This window comes from Opisthocomus hoazin, chromosome 8 (assembly GCF_030867145.1).
Source record: "Opisthocomus hoazin isolate bOpiHoa1 chromosome 8, bOpiHoa1.hap1, whole genome shotgun sequence".
NCBI classification, from domain to species: Eukaryota; Metazoa; Chordata; class Aves; order Opisthocomiformes; family Opisthocomidae; genus Opisthocomus; species Opisthocomus hoazin.
Window position 1 is genome coordinate 69,548,402 of NC_134421.1, and position 20,502 is coordinate 69,568,903.

General features: G+C 42.4%; 1 protein-coding gene across 1 annotated transcript in view; it reads right to left on the bottom strand.

Moving 5' to 3' along the window:
- Positions 1-2,005: 2,005 nt before the first annotated feature.
- Positions 2,006-20,502, bottom strand: part of TAF3 (TATA-box binding protein associated factor 3) — a 114,388-nt gene continuing 95,891 nt past the window's right edge. Inside the window, exons 5-7 of the mRNA XM_075428737.1 lie at positions 7,676-7,931; positions 3,512-3,618; positions 2,006-2,740 (exon numbers count right to left, since the gene is read on the bottom strand). Coding sequence (XP_075284852.1) covers positions 2,626-2,740; positions 3,512-3,618; positions 7,676-7,931 — 478 coding nt within the window. The 3' untranslated portion in view covers positions 2,006-2,625. The remainder of the gene's footprint in view (positions 2,741-3,511; positions 3,619-7,675; positions 7,932-20,502) is intronic.

Consider the following 20,502-nt stretch of genomic DNA (forward strand, 5'->3'; position numbering starts at 1 on the left):
CAGAGGAACACAAACACCGGACCCTAAAACCCAGCAGCGAACCAAGGGAGCGGCACTAACTGTGGCAGAGTTTACGGAGTAGCAGCACAACCCGTGAAGTTACAGCAGCCAGAACAAACATCTGGGGGAGCAGCTGGGCTTGCTCAGCATCGGGTGGTACCAGGGCAGTAAGGAAGGTCCGTGGCACACGGCTGCCCAGGGGGTAACTATTTTTGGAAGCCGATAATTCTTTTATAGCACCAATTCCCGATCCACACCAGCGTCAGTGGAAGGGGAGGCAGGCTCTGCATGGCTACGGACCAGGGCTGGCTTCAAACTGATGACCCAGAGGTGAAGGGCCCCCTTCTCCCGTTACTAATCCCGTCAGCCACACAAGCCTCCTGAAAATGATGCTTTGGTTTTATTGCCACAGGGGTCATTTATAAAATCATAAAACCCAGGGTAAGAAACCAACCCAGCGGCAGCAATGCACAAGTATGCCCAGAAATAGCTCAACGGCCGTCAAAAGGGCAGCGTCCAGCCCTCCCACGGCACCTTGAATAATTTAGTTGATTAAATGTGAGAAGTTCTGATTAACGGAGGGGAGGAGGAAATAGATAAACAACTTACCAAAAGCTAGTTCTTTATTATTGCGACCAGAAATGACCAAAGACTGGTTTTTGTATGTCTGCACATTACACGTGGAGAAGAACAAGAATCAGGTTTGCAACATTCAACAATTCAAAATAAAATAAAAAAAAAAATCAAACCCAAGAACTTTCTTGACTGGTAATTAGCAGGGACAATATAAATGAGGTGGCATTGAACAAAGAAGGTAACAGTGCACTTTTAATAACCCAATTTCATCCATATCTCCACTGATTTGCAATTTAACAGTTATATCAGCAAAGCCTCATTTCCCTAACCAGACTGGCACTTTTAAAAACATGACTAATTCATTCTCATTAATAGCAATTTGGATGCATTTAAAAAATAACTCTTAACATCTCTGTAACAGGTTAAAGGGCCATCTTCTCAAACATCAGATGTTTCTTGCCATACAGTTGAATGCAGAAATATCCCTAAATTAACCCATGAAGTCTGAAATTGCTTTGGAAATAAGAGGCACCAATTTTTTTCCAGATTTATTCTTACATTTTATTTAGCTCTGAGACCCATTGCACTCTACTATCTAATACTGATTATTTTTTTTTCCCCTCTGCAGTTTCCCCCCTCTTTTTCAACGGGGAATACACCTCATATTCACTTCCTCTATCTCTCCAAGGGGATACGCAAAGCGGAGTAACACATCTGCGTGACACCATTCTGCTTCTCCTCCATCCAAACACGAGCCCGAGTGTTTCAGCACACTCCCTACCACTTGTCAAAAAAAAAAAAAAAAAAGGAAAAAAAGGAAAAAAGAAAAAAAAGCTCAGTTCCAGCTACAGATTAACACGCTGCAGCTACCATTAAAAGTGCAGAGCCCCCTGGCCTAAGCTCTCAATTCAGCAGGCATTTAAGCAGATGTATAACGAAGTGTGGGAACAGGCTCCTGGAAGGCAATAGGATTACTCACTTCTTAAGAAGTTACCACATGTTTAAGTATCTGAATCGAGGCCTAATTGTGGCGCTGGCCGACTCCTCGTGCGCGCACCGCTGGGGCAGATCTCGCCAATCCCTTAAAGCCATCAGGACAGGCGTACGTCGCACGGGCTTTTAATAGCTGCTAGGTTTGTATTCTCAGGTAAACGAAAATAAAAATTCTCAAGCCCTGAAAAAAGAATTAAAAAAAAAAAAAAAGTACTTTATAAATATCAGGTATTTACACGGGCAAAAATCTTTTAATGGGAAGTGTTTTTACACACCAATGAAATGTACAAGCAATGAAAAGGTACATTGACAAAGACTAAAAAACAAAAATCAAAGTATAAAATATATTACAGGTCCACCGAAATAAATTCACACGGAAGAAAAAAATTGACACAATAGAAACTTTTTTTTTTTTAAAAATAGAAGATATATCACAAAAGCTTGAACGTGTTTATTTTATGTTAGTACTAAAAATCAAGGAAAAAAGCTTCATATATTCTCGTCACAAAAATATTTACCAGCCACTTTTTATTTCCACATTACGATTATCTGGCTCAGCGGGAGCAGAGGCTGAACTGCATCCAGACAACAGAAATCATTCCAGAAGGTCTCCTCAGTTTACAACTTACTGCAATTTACATTTTCTCCTCCTCTAGGCACCTTACTGCAAAGGTTCAAGAGGGATTAATAACAAATCGAGAAAGGATAGGACAGGGATCTGTATTTACAACATTCATCTTTGTTGCTGCCGAGCCACGGGAGCGGGAGCGGTACCGTGAACTACCGAAGTCTTCGTATCGCTCTGTGCAAATTCCCCTCGGTAGGTGAAAGGCAGCATCAGAACGTACCAAACCCAGCGGCCCGGGCTCGGACGGTCTGCGAAACGCAACAGTCCCCACGGGAGAGCCATCTCCCGGCCCCCCGAATCACTCCAGAGCCACGACCCCAGCAGCCGCAGACGGAGGGCAAGACACGAGGAGGCTGGATCCCCCCTGCAACGGAGTCGGGGCAGCGGGGGCCGCGGCGACCGCGCGACTCCAACCCGCCGCGAAGCCTTCAGTGCGCCCTGTGCTTCCTCTTCTTGTGTTTTTTATCCTTCTTTTTGCTGGCACACTTGGAGCAGAACCATTGCACCTCTTCTGGCGGAGCAGTCGTGATCCCGACGCAAGGCCTGGGAAGGACAGGAAAATATCGTACCGGCTCAGCGGAGTCACGGCACTTTTGTTCCTCACCCTTGAAAGCCATCAAACTTTCCAGTGGGAGACACAATCTGGCCTCCAAACTAATACAGTAATTATATTATCATTAACTTAATGAATATAATGATCGAACAGAAACCTAAAAAACGTTTGCTTTGAAACAAGAAAAAAAAATATAGAAATGATATTCAGATAAGAAATGTTCTTTTAGCAGAAAATATGAGAGCATTTTCAGGTATAATAGGCTAGATTTAAAATAATTTCAGATGCTTCTCTAATACATCTGCAAAAAACCTTATGATTTTATGTAGCTGTTTAAGAAAAAGCCTAAAAAGTGATTAATTCCCTCCAACTCTTTTATAAGAGCTGACATTTATATTACTGCTCATACAATGCTTCATAATTTGAAATGTCTATCTGTATACACTACGCTCATAATCCTGTAGTTCTCACAAAATTACCAGAATCAGCAATATTTCCCAGCAGTTTCAAAAACAACCGTTATCACCAATGCCCATTAATTAAAAAGTAACTCTCCTTCACAGCTTAAAATCTGCTTTTTTCAAGTTGTAGAGAAACAGAGATAAAAATATCTTCCAGATTATTAAATTGGACAAAGCAAAGCCATTCAGATATTCCCAGCATCACGAAGCATTAAAAAAAAAAAGGTTTTAATACTATTTTAATACTATAGCTCCAACCTGCCAGGGCTGGGCAGGGTAGGACGGATGGGAGCAACTTACCAGTGATACCAATCATCGCAGTCGTCACAACCTATCATTGGACTGCCATCATCTGGCTTGTTACAGCCAGGGCAGATCCAGATCTGGTTACCCGACTCGTCTCGGATCTGGTGCAAAGAAAAGGAACGTTAGGTAGTTTTCAGGGTTAGGCAGGCAGCAAAGTTGACATTAAAAAAAAAAAAAAAGAAAAGAGTTTCTTGCTTATTCGACGAAGCCATTCAGCGGTCGCTGCTGTTATTTATGAATTCTCTGATCACAAGTGCTCACAGTTATATTTTCATTTATTTCTCTATACTGTGTTGACAAAAGCATGCATTTTTCTGTACTGTCATGTAAACCAGTAAAGCCAGTTACATCACCCGACCCAAGCACAGATCTTCACATATAGCAGCCGGGGCTTAAGGACACAATTCCTTCTCTGTCTATACTACTGCAACTTTCTAAATTCTACCCCGCTAATGGCAAGAGGGAGCAGCGGCAGCCTCCTGTGTAAGATAACAGCCCTATATGCATGTAAAATATACAGTGCCATGTGTATATATTGCTGTATTACTTATTAGCCAAAGGCTTCAACTTCAACTAGCTGATAAGATCAGGATATAAAAAAAGTTGTTACTGAGTAACTTTCCATTCCCCTGATGACATTTATGTCACAGTACAATTTACTAAAGGGTAAACGAAACAAGAGAGGCAGATCATTTACAGTATTAGGCAGCTGCTTACTGGATTTATCATATTCAGAGCTTTATGAAATTTTTTTAATGTTTATATTCTGCTAGACCCATTATTTGTATTTTTAAATGTCAAGTGGTTTCTTTACCAGTTCTTTGGTAAAAACACACATGCAAAATGTCATGAAATCCACCCAAAGAAGTGCAGTTAACAATACAAAGTACAAAATGTCTGGGTTATTACCCTGATTTCATCATTTCTTCATGAAGATTTGCACATTATCACTGAATCTCAGAAACATCAACTGTTTTGTTCTCAGCTTTTGTGCATTGGTGCATTTACACGTATCCAAGGCAATAACTTCTTGCTATCTGTACAGCTTACAAAAACAGTATTAAAAAGTAGTAGATGAAAAGCCCTAAATGCCCTGAGGAAAAAGAAAAAAAAAAAGCTACTCCACGGTGGTCTGTACAACTTACACCACCTCCCAAAAAATCAATAGGAATGTACTAGAGCTGCAACCAACACATCACTCTCAACTGACTCCTCTTAAAACCCTGAATTTTTTGGTGGTTTAAACCTAGAAAATACAAAGCCCAGCAATATTAGGCAGGGAACAATCCCCTTCCCAACAGCGAAATGGAGCAGGCGATGTCATACAACGCACTCGACTATAAAGCTGATCGATTGCGATACCCACTCCTATCTACGCATCTCATCTCACATCTCCAAAGTGATTTTAAGCTGGTAGAGCAGCATCTGCTCCGCAGGTGAAAGCGTGCAAGGCTCCGTGGCCGTTTCTGCAGGACAATCCTGCCGGGGAAGGAGGAGATGCTGCACAGTGCCGGCGCAGGGCCGCAGCGCTGCAGGGCTGACGGCCACAGCCCCTGGCAACCTGCTCCAGCGCAGCACCGTCCGGCTGCACCGGCACCCGGCAGGCACCCCATCCGCGTCCAGGCACCGCGCTGCCCGATGTCGCCCCGTGAGAAGACAGATACCCGAACTCTTCCAAACTTAGTTTTTCAGGGGGGGTGTCTGTCTGCAGAATACCTGTCTCGGGCTTTCAGGGGCTGGAGAGGGACAGGGTGGTCTATAATCACCGAAACTTCTGTTCATTAAACAAGAAATTGGACTGTTGAATGTTAAAAATATTACATAACCTCTCATTCTATAATCACAGAATCACAGAATGGTTTGGGTTGGAAGGGACCTTAAAGATCATCTGGTTCCAACCCCCCTGCCACGAGCAGGGACATCTTCCACCAGACCAGGTTGCTCAGAGCCCCGTCCAACCTGGCCTTGAACACTGCCAGGGAGGGGGCAGCCACAGCTTCTCTGGGCAACCTGGGCCAGTGTTTCACCACCCTCACGGGGAAGAATTTCTTCCTAATATCTAATCTAAATCTGCCCTCTCTTAGTTTAGAGGCGTTCCTCCTTGTCCTATCACTACACACCCTTGTGAAAAGTCCCTCTCCATCCTTCCTGTAGGCCCCTCCAGGTACTGACAGGCTGCTCTAAGGTCACCCAGGAGCCTTCTCTTCTCCAGGCTGAACAGCCCCAACTCTCTCAGCCTGTCCTCACAGGAGAGAGCCAAGGGTCGTGGAAAGAGGGACACTATGCGATTGCTGAATGCTATTTTAGTTCAAACTGCTGAGAATTAATGACCACAGCACCCTTACTGAGATGCTATCCTACAGGGAGATCCCATGTCGTACCTATTTTTCTTTTTTTTTAAATATAAAACCATCCTTCTGTCCTCCCCTGCAGCAGGGAACTGCGCACCTCTGTCACACTGGCTCCAACCTTATCTCTAGGAGAGCTTTCCCGTGTGACCTGGGGAAAGCCATTTCATCATTCTGTGTCCTGGATTCCCTTCATACAGGGGGCTTATGGTTATTAATTATTCTCTTCTTCCTCAGCCTCTCTGTCAGCTTTTCGACCTATAAACGTCTTCCATCAGGAGTCTCTCTGCCTGTGCACATAGTGTGATTACAATGCAGTAAAGCCCTGGTTTGAACTACAATGTTGTAAAAGAAAGAAAGAACCTGGAGCCTACGTGTCCTCTGAATTCTCCATTAGCTGCTAAGGGTGTTACCTCTAGAAGTACCTAGGAAAAGCTCCAGGTTTTCCTTCTTTAAACTAACATAATCACTAAATTATTTGCTTTTAATGCCTACTAAAGAGAACTGGATGTAGTAGAGCATTTTGATAACGCTTCTCTCCTAGAGTGAATTTCAAAGCTTCTGGGCACTACTGTAATACGCAAGAGTGACGCTGCGTTTACACCCGTGGTACAGAAGGTGAGGATGTGTATCCTGTGCCCTAAAGATATGCACAGCCTACGTGCGGCCGTCTGGTGCTGTAAGCAGCTCGAGAGTGAAATGCAGCAGCCGTTTATTTAGAGCCCAGTAACACGATACAACAGTTCCAGTCCAGCAAGGAGAAGCACCTTTTCCATTAGAAACGGCACGGTAGATTTCCACTAGGAATCATTATAAAAACAGGAATTAAAACAAAGAGAAGAAACATGCGCACGTTGCAATAAAAGCACAGGAAACTCTGTAATAAAAGAAGTTTCAGGTGTTTTAAATGGCCAGGTTTTTAAACTACTATGCACTAGAGATAAGCAAGGTGTCACCAACCAAGCTGGAACTTAGCCACGACAGGGAGGATGACACCACTGCTGCGGTTGTTAATGGTATCTGCTGCTCTTCAATGACCAGAAACAGTCAGGACTGCCATCTCACATTGCCTCTAAAGCAGAAATGTTCAGTAGCACAGCAAGCCTACTCCTGCCCAGAGGCGTGTCCATGTCGTTTTAGAGAATGTAGTTCCTACATCATGTTGGATGGGAGATTTCCCTAAAGGAATGAAGAAGACTTCACGCTGCCAGAGAGAGGCCAACTGCAGAGCACATGTCAAACAGACTAACGAACTGCAGACTAATGAGCTATCTACAGACTTTCTGAGATGCACAAACATTTGCAACTTCTGTATGTTGAAGAAACCAGAACAGAGATTAGTGGACTCTCCACATTTCAAATGCAGGCTAAGTCAAGTTCTTGATGTTGTGCGAGGGTTTTGTACTGAACCTGACTGACAGCAAAATCTATCGTGAGTTTGACATTTGAGGTTTCAATTCAGCATTTATGAAAGCATTTATAAAAAAGTCTCCACGTCCAAAAACAAATGCTCTTGCTCAGTCAGCAGAAAGTACCAAGTGGGATATAACTGGACTTGTTAGAAGAAACTTAAACATTGAACTGGGAACGCAGAAAAAATTCAGTCCAAGTCGTAGTGTTTTAATTAAGTTATTAACCCCTCAAAACATGTGCATGGAAGCAAGGGCCAGATAAAGAGTAGCTTAATAGAGAGCAACATCACAAGTCCAGGTACAATCAGTTTGAGACAGTGAGTCACCCAGGAGCTCAACAATTCAAGAGACGAACGTCACCGGCACCGGGACAAAGCACGGCAGCATGCGTTACCTACCACGTAAGTACTGACGGTCTCGGTCACCACGCTCCTGACCGGAGCTTTGGAGGCTCCTGCCGCCGAGACGGCTGGAGAGGGCGGTGGGATCAGGGCCGGCGAGACGGTGGCCTGTGGAGGAGGAGGAGCTAGAGCTGAAGGAGGGGTGACGTGAACAGGGGCTGGTACCGGTGACGGCACGGGCGGAGGTGTTTTGGGCCGGCTCACGGGAGTGGAAGGTTTGGCCTCTGGAGCTGGCACCACTTTGCTGATGACTCTGTAGGACCGAAAATGAGAACTGTTAGAGCTGATGGGAGAGAAAGCAACGATCGATCACCAGCTAGATATAAAGAAAATATAGTGCAGCTAATTCACATCACCTTTGAGTCATCAAAGAGGCTGTTTCGACCCAACACAAGGACTGTTGTCATTGCTACATCCACCCTCTGGACAGGACAAAGCACAGAGCCATTACAAAGTGAACGCAGGACAGCCTGAAACACTCTCCATCTCACTGTCATATAAATATTCTCTGTGGCTTTACTAAACCTTGTTTCGTTAAGTTTTATTACATTAGCTCAATTTGTGGGAAATATTAGAAAGGAAAGTTAATCAGCTGTGAACAGCACTGATTTTAATCTTCAAACTGAGAGACGATAGCATCCTCTTAAGATCCTACATTAGGGGGTTCTCCAAATATTTGCTAGCATGGTATTTCTTTCCCCAAATGTTTATGAAATCGGCAGTGGATCCAGTCAGGACAAATAAATGACGCACACTATATACTCAGCAGTTAAAATATTGCTTACTTACTCGAGTAGCTGAAGTAGACAGGATGTAGCTCTAGTAAATACACAGGATAGAATAATCTTGCCCAGCAACGGGGTACAGAGAGGACCCGACGTTTATTAAAGAATGTTGAAACACAGTCTTACTGATGTGCATGCAATTTAACAGACAAGACAGAAAAAGCCCTTACTATCATGCTCTAGATTAGAAATATAAAGAGAAGGAAAAGGATGTTTTAGAAAACAAAACAAAACAAACCTCAAGCAAAACACAGGATAGGTCTATTTGTTTTACCACGTTTTGGTAAATCATTTAACAACCTTATTTATATTTGAATGGTAACTGTGGGAGTGGAATTGATTTGTGATGGGACTGTAGGAAGAAGGTGATTTAAAGAAAGGTTAGACATTCCAGAGAGGAGGATACATTAAGAAAGCAAAAAACCAGAGATATTGGTAGGAAACCCATGATGAAAATCAAATTGCAACAACTCCTGAGAACCAGGAAAGCCCAGCTCCACCGTCGATGGGAATTTTACATTCAACTTTAGAGTTCACTGCAACTCTCTTAGGACATTTGAAAGGCAGTATCACTACAATCGGAGACATTGTCCGCATTTCAAGTCAATAATCCAAGCCATCATTTGAGAAAGGCTTGGAAATCTACAGTATTTAATGCTTGGCTGAGATAATAGTGTTTTTCTCCCCCGATCCGCCACTTGCACTACTAAATCAGAACTATGGCAAGTTCTAGTAAAAACAGACTTGGTAAAAGGAAACGGAGCAACGGGCTTGGTATTCCTGCCTAACCCGCCAACTGTAGCATGGCACCTACCTTCCGAGGCCTACTATGAGTGACTAGGGGAAGAAAACCAAATCCAAGGAAGTTTAGAAACTTAGAGCGCAGCAGAATCTAAGAGGCCCTAGAGACGATTTTCCATCAGCAACACTGAAGACATTCACACCACTTGATGACCTAGTGATTGTTTCAGGTACCTAACCTGGGAGCTCAGGCTCTTTGTAAGTGTCAGTTAGGTGCTATACTGTGAGTCAAAGTACAGGACTCCTAATTTACGCTGTCTGTGACTTGCAGAAGGAAGGAATTCCTATTAACAGGCCATCCTGGTAACACACTACACATCAAATCCAGACTCGTTCTCCTGCTAGTGAGGTACATCTGAAAACCCACTGTCACCTCCCACCAAAAGAGTTCTCTCCCTTTGGCTCCTGAATGTTCATGATGTGTTTCTGGTTCAATGAAAGTCTTAGCGTGTGGCTCCCCGGGGCTCCTGCCAGACTGGCCACCCCGACTCAAGATGCTTCTTCTGCGTCTTCCTCCCTCCACTGCTCCCACAAAGAGCCTTGGCTCCCAACGCTGAACGCCTAAGACCTTGGTTGGTGGCAATACTCCCATGGTTTGCAAAGTCACCCTCACTTGAGAGCCACCTCTCAAAAAAAATCTTAGCAATAATAAAAGCAAGGAGAGGGACAGACAGCAAAATATTTGGCACAGCAAAAGTAATTTGGATTGTTTCAAACATCATTACCCCTTCTTTCCCTGCCTCCCTCTTCTACCCCCTGCAAGTAAACAAAGTCCTGCTATGAGTTCTTTAGGGAGTCAACCCTCCCCAAGTCTAGACTAGGAAATGTATTAGCTAATAGGATTTTAAACACAACTTTGCACACAGTGTAAACAGTTTTAAAAAAGTATTAGCTAATACAATTTGAATAAGAGTGACTATGCCCAGCTAACATATGAAATTAAATCACATAGTTTTTTGGTCTAGATAAAGCCAGGTTCTCCTCCTAAACAGGGTCTTCAAAGCCGCTCTGCTAATAACTGCAGAAGCTACAAGGAACATCCCATATGAAATCTTCCAAAACTACAAATATTCATTAGCGGGCGACACACAGTCATTGACTGGCTGCTTTGCTTGAAGCGTGCAATTAGGACATGTTCGGTATATAGGGCAGCTTGTTTATCTTGATTTTAGAGCTCAGTTATCAAAACAGGAGATCGGCATTTCGGAGCACGGTTGGGCCTACCACTCCCTTGGGCTAATAAAGTTCAGAGACTTCAGACTCCAGAGCGGAGAGATGAATGGCTCTGTGCTACACCATTAGAGGTGATGGAGTAATCTCAGTGAGGGTGGTTGAGCCTGTCCTCTGTCCCGAAGAAGGGGCTGCATACCTGGCAATATGGAGGTGGGGAGAAATCAAAGGGAAATAGCAGTCCCACGACTAACAATTAACGTTACTTCAGACTTGGAAAGAAACTTGGTATCAAAACACTATGTAAATGATGGCAAGAGTTATGAGCTCTATTTTATAGACAGGCAAAGTGAGGCACGGAGCACACTGCAAGTAGGCGGCACTCACTACAGCAAAACTTCAATCCTCCTGGTCCCTAGGTCCCTGCTAGGATTTCAACTCTACATTTGGACATCACCATACACACATTGTTACCCTCTTTCCCATATGTGTTTTTAATATGCTTCCAAAATCAGCACCTGTATATTAAAAGTCTGCAAGTACGATACTAAATAAGACGAAATTTCACCTCCTTCCCTACCCCAATCCAAAAAACTCTAAAACTGAGGCTGGATTAATATTTTTTGAGGTAATCAAATGCAAACGAACATCAACCACCATCAACACACTCAGAATCCTGAGACAAGAATTACACTTCTCTGCAGGCTGCTTGCCTGGTAATGTTATCACAAACATATTCTACATTGAAAGATAAAAAGTAAATTAAAAGTTGTTTCTGCATCAAAATAGTTCCTCCAGAATGAAGGGGTGTGAGGAAACCCTTGGAACAGATGTGGTAACAAAAGCCTCCATAAATCATAACTAAAGGTTACCACTCCCTTCAAAAAAACCCCAGGATTAATGTAAACACTGTGTATCTGGTTGTGTTAAACCTAAATTCACTTTGGATTTCTTTTTAAATGCTAGCAGGAACTGAATTTCTTACAGAACCTCAGCATATCTATAATTGAACGCATATAGCAATAGACCTCTTCATAATGGCAGAGTGAATGAAAACCCATTTTAATCATTACTCCGGGGCAATCACCCCGTTCACAGCTACAGATCCAGACCCAAACAGGATGAAAACGAACTGTTGGCTTGCAAGTAAAGTGCAAATTCTACCAAGATTTTAAGTGTCGCGACAGGCCAGTTAGTTTGTAATTGGCTCTAACTGGCAGGAGCTGTAACACGCTACATCTGGAGCAAAAGGAGGCTCCAAGGTGTGAAATGGTTTCCTATCTTTGGAAGTAATTTGATTTCATTCTGATCCTTACGGCTGAAAGCCCCATTGACTGCTTCATATAAACACAGGGAAAAGACATGTGCAAGGAAAGGAAATGGCTTTTCAAAACGGGGATATGAGCCACAGGGCTGAACGATTGCTACGGGTGATGAGCTCAAAAAAATGCTGTATCAGTACTTGGAAAGGTCTAGTAAAAAATCACAGCGACCTTTGCTTCTCGGAGGTAGAGCTCCAAAGAAGATGTTTCACATACGCTCTGCCTGAAGGAGAAATGACATTTGAAAAGTCCTACTTTTAAAACCCAAGACTCATTTTTAAACAGGGAGCAGGAGCTAAGGGAGTCTTCGTACGCAGGGAAATTATAATATCAACTGCACCAACCTAATTAAAACTAGTACAACTGACTTGGATTATTACAAGTGATATTATTATCTGTTTGTACTGATACTCCTTTACTGATATAAGTTCCTCGACGCTAGAGAGTGAAGTGGTGTAACTATTTTATTACTGAAAATTCTCACATGTGGAAATGAGATTGTTGCACCAGAAAAAAACCTAAATACTCTCAGACCTATGGGTAAGAGTGTCAAAAACACCTAGGGGAATTAGGACAATTTCCATACGGTTTAGATTCTTCACAGATTAGAGGTGATTTCGAAAATTTTATTCCAACCCTGGAGGAGAATCAGTGTAATTCAAGCTCTGTAATGTAGGCTAATTCCCATATTACTTTTAGAAAGGGAAATTTAGTTTTTATCTCTTATGCCCTGCTGAATATTTTATTCTGTGCAAACAAGTCGCACTGGCAAATACAAGCTCCACAAATCCACACTATGACCAACTCCTGCTTTCGCAGAGTGCCAAAATGTATCAAACCTCCATCGGGACCCCTAGCAATTTTGCAAGTGAAAAGACTTCAGTACTTAAAACTTGAAATGAAAAACAATGTAAATATTTTCACGTGATAAATTGCCTGCAATGTGATATTCTTCTCTATCACAGAAAATGAACTTTGAACACTTAATCCAAGATCTCATCCATTTTTGTAGACACTGCTCACAAACAGCCCAACTTCCCCGTAAGCAAGCTGACCTTCAACGGTGTGCATGGAGCTCAAGAGCCCATTCTCCGTTTCACCACTACAGCAAAACCCCACAAACATCCCTTCCTGGGCAAATGAATCTAGTGATTCTGCAGGCATCGTGTCACCTAATCCCATTCACAAGTTTATTGTGTCTCATCTCAAAACCGGTTAATCTTTCTGTCCCCACCATTACCCTGTTCCAGGATCTCACTGCCCTGGTGGCACAGCAACTTCTAATTCCCAGCCTACATTCACAGCAAATTAATTCCCATTTGTTTTTGTGCCAACATTGTTCTTTATCTTAAATTGCTTTCTCCCTCCAAAATGTTTACTTGCCTGAGGTATTTGTAGCCAGCAATCATATCCCCTCTTCACATGCTAGACTAAACACGCAAAGTTGCTCTCCTCTCCTAACATAACACAGACTCCCCTAAGCTCCCCCTAACAGTGCCCCGAGCCCTTCTCTGCACTTGCTCTTCCCAATTCATCCTTCCTGAACACAAGCTGCCTTCCAGAATGGAATATGACATTTCAGATGAAGTACCAACAGGTTCTCATATGATGGCCTGGACACTTCCACTACCTCTGCTAAAATCACCTCTTGCAATGCATCCTACGGTCACACTTGGATCACGTTGGCAACTCCATGATGAGCTAATGGTCCCTCATCCACCCAATGCACCTACTGTGGCGATACACCGACTGATCAGCTCTTTACTTCTGGCTGATGTTTCTGTCGGCACACTTCAAATGCAAAGCCGTAGCTGTAATTTTTCATTTACTGAAATAAACACCATTTTTTTCCCTTCTATTCAAGGAGATCCAGTTCTTTTCAGACAATCACAAGATCCTTATTTGTACTGACATGGTCCTTAAACCTTACTGCCAACAAAACCCACCAGTGTTCTACGTCCTACAAAATTCTAAATGAAATTATTACATCAAACCAGTCCTGAAACAATTCCTTGAGCATTGTTCACTAGTAACCTCCTCTCTGGGTAGATAAGCTCTTTTACAACTCTCAGTTGCTGCCTTCCTTTGACCTAGTTCCTTAGTACTGAGCAGCTCCTCTGCTAATCCCGTCTTTGCCAGCTTCACTACAAATGTCCTGTGTCATAGCTTGGATTTGCCATCTTTTATTCATCTAGAGGAGAGCATCCCTTCTCCCAGTGGTAGGACAGATGACCCAGCTACGCACGTGCAAGTGTCCCATCTCTTCTCCACCGCAGCTGAGACCTTCCCTGGAGAGGAAGCGATTTGATCCTGCACTCAGTGACTGCTTCCCCAGTCCAGAAGAAACCACTCTGCAGTGTGAGGTGGAGGCAGCTGCTCTTGGTGTTGGTGGTGGAAACAAAAACCCAAGTTGCAGGGTAAAAAAAATCAGCTGTTGCCAGATGCGTCTCTTGCAGGGACTGCCAACTGGACTAGGCTAACCTACAAAATCAGCTGCTTTATCAAAGATTGATACCAAGCCCGTTGGTATGGTTTACTTCCATTTTGTGTTTTTCTTTCTGTTCTGGGCTCATACCTATATCATCCTTCATCTTCTCCCTGCCTTCATTTCCATAGTCCTCCTTCCCTTCTTTTCCTATTTGCTCAATATCCTTCACAGCATTTAATTCAGCTTGACTTCTGCCAAGCCTGAATTCACCTTCATAGTCTTTTGCCTTGAAGATGTAACTTCTTTGCTGAGAGTCCTTTTCTCCTAGAGGCAGGATGCTTACTCCCAACATCCCTTTGGAAAGAGTTATTCACACAATTCACCCTGGAGTCATTTTGCTACAAGTGCCCCCTTCCCACAGGCACTTCTGAATCCATTAGGTCTTCAGTCCAGCTGACATTTCTAGTTAACTCCTTTGATTTACAGACATTCGCACTCCTGAAATTGAATTACAGGTTTTCTACTGTTTATTTTTCCACTACTTTAAGTGAAACAGAGCTCTGCGCTTGGCCTCCGCCCTTCATATCTGTTACACCAGGGTATTTCTCCCAACAACCACAAACACCTTTCTGCCGATGACTCCTAAATCTCCCTCCCGTTCTTTCTCACCATTCTGACTTGCATCTCCGGATGGTTCATCGCCAGTCTGACAAAACAAAACTAGGCTGGTAGCGTGGCGTCTTGGTATCTTTCATCTTCTTTTCTCTCTTATCATCAATAACAAGATGCTCAGAGCTCTGATGTGAAAACCACCTGGCATTAACCCCTCCTGCTGAGCTCTCCACAGCAAAACCAGAAGCTGGTAAAACATGTTTATGCCAACGAGCTCTTTGCAAACTTTCTCTTATGTGTTCCCTGCAAACTGCCCTTTATCGTCATTTGTTTGGGGAAATGTTCTGGGATGCGTGATCTAGAAGCTTGCCCATAAACCAGTCCTACATCTACCCTCTTTAGTGGGAACCAGTGCAGAACATGAATTTCATTAACTACCAGAAAATTATACCAGGATGGGTTTAAAAAGCTCTAAAAGTGTTAATTTCCAGCTTGTTACTGATACGTGTTTTTGTAAGAACCAACCAAACCAGCCAGTCCTGAACTCGGAGGCTCTGTACAGCCACAGATCAACTGCTCACAGGACAACGTTCCTAAGCTCAGGTAGGACCACCTTCTTCCTTTGTGTCTATGGATGGCTACTCCTCCATGGCCCTCTTGTCCACATCCAGCTCCCAGGAACTATGTTGTGAATGCTTGTCTCTATATAGTTTACTTACTTTTGTTTAAAAATGCCAATAAAAGAGTGAATAACAAAGCAGCACCTCTGTCAAAGGCAAGAACAAATCAGTACCTTTCTCTTGCAGTCATCTTCTATGGAGGCAAAGTCTATTTTTTAAACAAATACCCATCTGCCTTTCTAATCTTTCACACATATTTGATTGGTTTCTGTTGTGCTTTACAAGGGCAGCTGCTCATGCCCATTTACACACGCAATTCGCTGATGTGTCTAAACCTGCCTGAAGTATTTATCTTTTTTTTTTTTTTTTTAATTGCGGTATACAGTATACAACTTTTTTACTCTTGAGCAACAAGCAGCAAAATCAAAGAATCTCACAGTAAGTTGTTTTGTTTTCTAATGACTCAAGCCTTTTTATGGATTCACTTTTGGAGTCATCACCCAACGTGGCCAGCAGCAAAATGAAAATAATTTGCCACAGCCTACCACCTACCATAAACAGGATGAATAATTAGTCGGGGTGGCTGCAGTAATTAAAAAAAAAAAGGGGGGGAAGAAAAAAGCTAAGGACTACATCTGAAGTTGTAAATAACTCGCACAAGGAAGAAAAATCCTCTTCTGAATCAACCTTTAGAAATATACGAAAAAAAGATCATTCACTTGTTTTGGTAAAAGGGATATGGTATTTTTCAGATTCTTTTTTTTTTTTTTTTTGCATGTAAGAGCTTCAATCCTGCAGGAAGGGAGAGGCTGGGGAACCTCCACTGAAGTGAAAGAGACTTTTGGATGGGTACAAGACCACACACGGGGATTTTACTGCAGGATTGGGGCCAATATGTTACACTCCAGAAGAACAATCGGGAAAGGAATATGAATCATACCCAAGACAATATCTTCATTAAAATACATTCAGCATTTAAAGAGGCATTGAAAATCAGTCCTCCAGCTCTTAAAATTTAAAAGACCACGGAACCGAAAAACGCAGGTATGCATACACACACAAACCCACACGTGCAAAGATTTATGCAAGCTGTAACGATCCCTGGAATTCCTTCAGCACACCTCTGCAGCCTGGGAGAGGAGCAAGATCATTTTTCATCACTCTGCCTCCCCGCTTAGGTGGTCTATTGATCATAACAAAAATGATTTCACCGTCGCATGCTCTTCTCTGCCTTACAGCAAGAGTTGGATTGACACCCAGGGCGTTCATTCTGTTAACGGACGGTTAACAGGGTCTTTCTCTGCTAAGTGCTACACTGTAAAATAATTGGGATACCCATTAGTCCTGCAGTAAACAGGGACTTTCGCTGCCTGGACTCTGTTGTTTAATTTTCCCAAACTGTGGTTTACCCTTCTACATTTTTCTCCCTGAAGTATCACTTTTTCCCTCCTATTTAATTCCACAGTAAGTTCTCCTCCAGAGCTTTCTGTTGAATAAGCAACGTCTCGCAGGGTAACCAACACCGCCCACAGCTGTGTCCCACAATAGCCCCATGCTGCTTGCATTACGTCTTTCGGAGGATTTGGTCACGGTGCCTTAACTGCTCCAAACACTGCTCTTATTCATAAAAACGTGCAGAAGGAGGGGCTTCCCGCAGGATTCCTTTACCTGTTTCCCCACCACAAAACAGTGAAATAAATGGAATGGGTCATGAGCTACTTGGCCAGTAATGCAAACCTACGGCTTGACAAGTCAATAAAAAGCCAGTCCTTTCCTCCCCAGCCACACGTAGGGAGCCAACGCTAGAGGCAAACAATTTGGCTATGCCTACCCAGGGAGGTTAACGAACCCCATTATTCAGCTGTTGAGGGCAAACACTATGAAGACAGTCATCTAAATTACCAAAGTCTGAGTAGCTCTCCACTAAATAGCACCCAAAGCTCAAAAGTTTCTTCACACGGCCTGGTTTCTCCATATGAGAACAACCCTACTCAAAATTAAAGCTCCTGAGTATCTACCAAAGATGATACTGTAAAAATATGACGCATTCTTGGAAAATACATAGGGCAGAATTCTAGTTTAATCAAAGCTAATAGCAAAGTCCTGTCTTAGATATCTAGCTTTTTTCCACAACTCTGTTTGAGCAGTTTTCAAAAAATATACATTCATGTTACAGCAGCAACCAGAGATCCCCAGTGAGCTTAGGGGAACACCAACAAGGTCCTTGCCTGATTTCTTGTCTTCAACCAGGTCCATAAAAAGTGTATCAATGGATTTGCTAATACCTTCTTCTTCTCTCCTCCCTTGGTGCCTTTACCTTTTGTAAGACCGATTATTTATGTGCCTGTGTAGTTTTCTCAAGAAAATTCATTCTCTGGAGAGTTTGCAGCTCAACTCTTATGTAAATTAAGCTTGTTGCAGATAGAAGATCCATCATTTAGGCATTTGTTTTTTGAAGAACATTACCCTATAATTAATTTGGTGGCACTCTGCATGCTGCAGATTAGATAATAAAGTTTTACAGAACTTCAAAAAGTACGACTGAATAACTGTTTTACTGCAATTCTGTTGCCCAACTGTGGTTGCACTCAAAATAACGAATTCTTGAGCAGGTAGGAGTGATGACCCAAACCCTGTGATTTACGAAAAATAAGGTCCTCCAGCAGTCCAGCTGTGTTTCAGGTAGGGTTATAGCTTCAGTTAGGACATTTTCCCAAGCTGCATTTCCTTTCAGGCTGCCACTTTTCCAGAAACAAGCTATTTTGCCAACTTATAAAAACACATGCTATGAGCACCTTGTCGTGGTAGAAGTTCTTAGATGGATGATCACAGAAACATGGTGTAATGAAACAAAAAGCAAAAGGGCAGGTTCCCCTGTCCTTTTAGTCCCCAAAGTATGCTTCTGGGTCACCAATATTACACAGAGAGGTCACATCTACTGGTCACAAAATAATTTGGTCTATATTGCCACTTGGCTTTGAGATTCCCTACAAAGGATGTCATCTTGCTATGCTGGTGGCTTTTGGCATGGGGATATCATCCAGGCGAGTGAGCCTCCAAAAGAATGTAAGGTAGGCCTTGGACTGATAATATCCTACCAAGCGATAAAAAGCTTTAGTGGAGTCAATTAAACAGCTGGATAACAAAACTTCTTCTATCCCTTAATCCTTTTAGGATTTTATTTTACAATCCACATTTAATATACATCTTTTACAGACACATATGCACACAGATCTCTGCATGTGTTCGATATTTTTGGGAGAAAGTCACACACCTACCCACTTTAAGAATATGGAAGACAAGGGGCAACTTCAATAGAGCAGCAGGTCAGGTTTACAAGTTCAACACTGTTAAACTACCTGTTTTTTCCCCTACTCATGTCTGGTTTCCAGGTTCCTTGCTGATGGCAGAGCTATGATACAATGCAGTGTGAGTCTGGAGCAAAAGCCCAACATTTTAAGGTAAATTTGGAGACCCAATTTCACAAAAAATCATATATCCCGCTTGTAAGTCACAGAAGCACTGAAACAGCACCAATGAGTGGCACTCTGCTTTGTGGTCTGGCATTAGTGTCAAAAGTCATGTGCTTTTTCCTCAAAACTGTGTTTAAATGTAGGATAAATTTATCTGACATACCAAAAATTGCAGCACATACTTCTGCTGAAGTATCATGGTAGCAGCTGGAATGTCAATACCTCATCCACAGATCTGCTTTTTAAAAACTAGGTGTATGAAAAAAGATAAGTGCTTAGGAAAAATAACTAGACAAAAATAAACCATGATGTAATTGAATAAAAGTATTAAATTCTGCTCATCATTTGCAGTTGATTTAAAATTTCAAAGTCTATACTAGCTGTGTTTTTTTGTTTTCTTTTTTTTAAAAGAAGATAGCATCTCTAGTTCCTTCCTATACTAACTCAGTTAGCAATCTACCTTGATAACATTGGAGTGGAAAAAAAACCCAGTGAAAAACCCTTCCAACATATCATTCAAATCATATCTAAAAAGGTGGTCATAAATATTTTAGAACCCAAGCAAACTAATAAGAGCTAGGCCCATTAAGGATAAGATCTTTTACAACAAATTAAATAAAACAATTTATTGAAGCCTGGACTTGAGATAAACTAGATTTACTAGCTGACCTTTTATTCATTTAAAGAACAAAATTAGCTCTAATTGCATTAGAATGGAATCCAGTAAATTTCTTCTAATGTGGCATCCATGCAAGTATTGCTGTAATTGTTTACAACTAAGATGGAAATGCTCTGATTATAATCTACTTTCTTCTTGTTTTACTGTGCAGTTAAAACACTTGCAAAAAACTTAAAGTAGAACAGTTTTCCTAATATTGGTTTCTCCATCCTTCAGCAAGAGCTACATTTTCATGTCCATTAACCTAACATTATTAATAGCTGTCTCTTTTGAACCTATGTCTGTTGTAAGAATATTTGCATGCTGGGCAAGCTCAAACGCAGAGATCACTTCGAGTCTAGAACCAATACATAGTTATATTCACAGAAACAAGAAAGGAGGAGAAAGCAGAAGGCTTCTCTGCCACTAACCTCACTGCTTTGTATGATGGTCCCAGCAGAGCAGCTGAGAAGCAAAATGCTAAGAAATAAACTGTTTACTACAGTGCAAAGGCATTTTCCTCACTGCTGCTGCATTATTTGAGTGAACTCTTGGCTCTGCTGTGCTAAGGATTACAACACCCGAGGTCCTCAGATGGTGCTCAAGGTGCCACTGAAGAAGCACAAAGGAAACTGGGATAGAAGCAAGTTTCCCAAAAGGCCGTAAAACAAGATGTCAGTATCTCTGACCGGCTCCGGGCTGACGATGATCATAGAATCATAGGTAGGAAAAGACCTCTAAGGTCATCAGGTCCAACCACCCACCCAACACCACCATTCCTACTAAACCATATCCTGAAGTGCCACATCTACACGTTTTTTAAACACCTCCAGGGATGGTGACTCCACCACCTCCCTGGGCAGCCTGTTCCAATGTCTGACCACTCTTTCAGGAATGAAATTTTTCCTCATATCTAACCTAAACCTCCCCTGATGCTACCTGAGACCATTGCCTC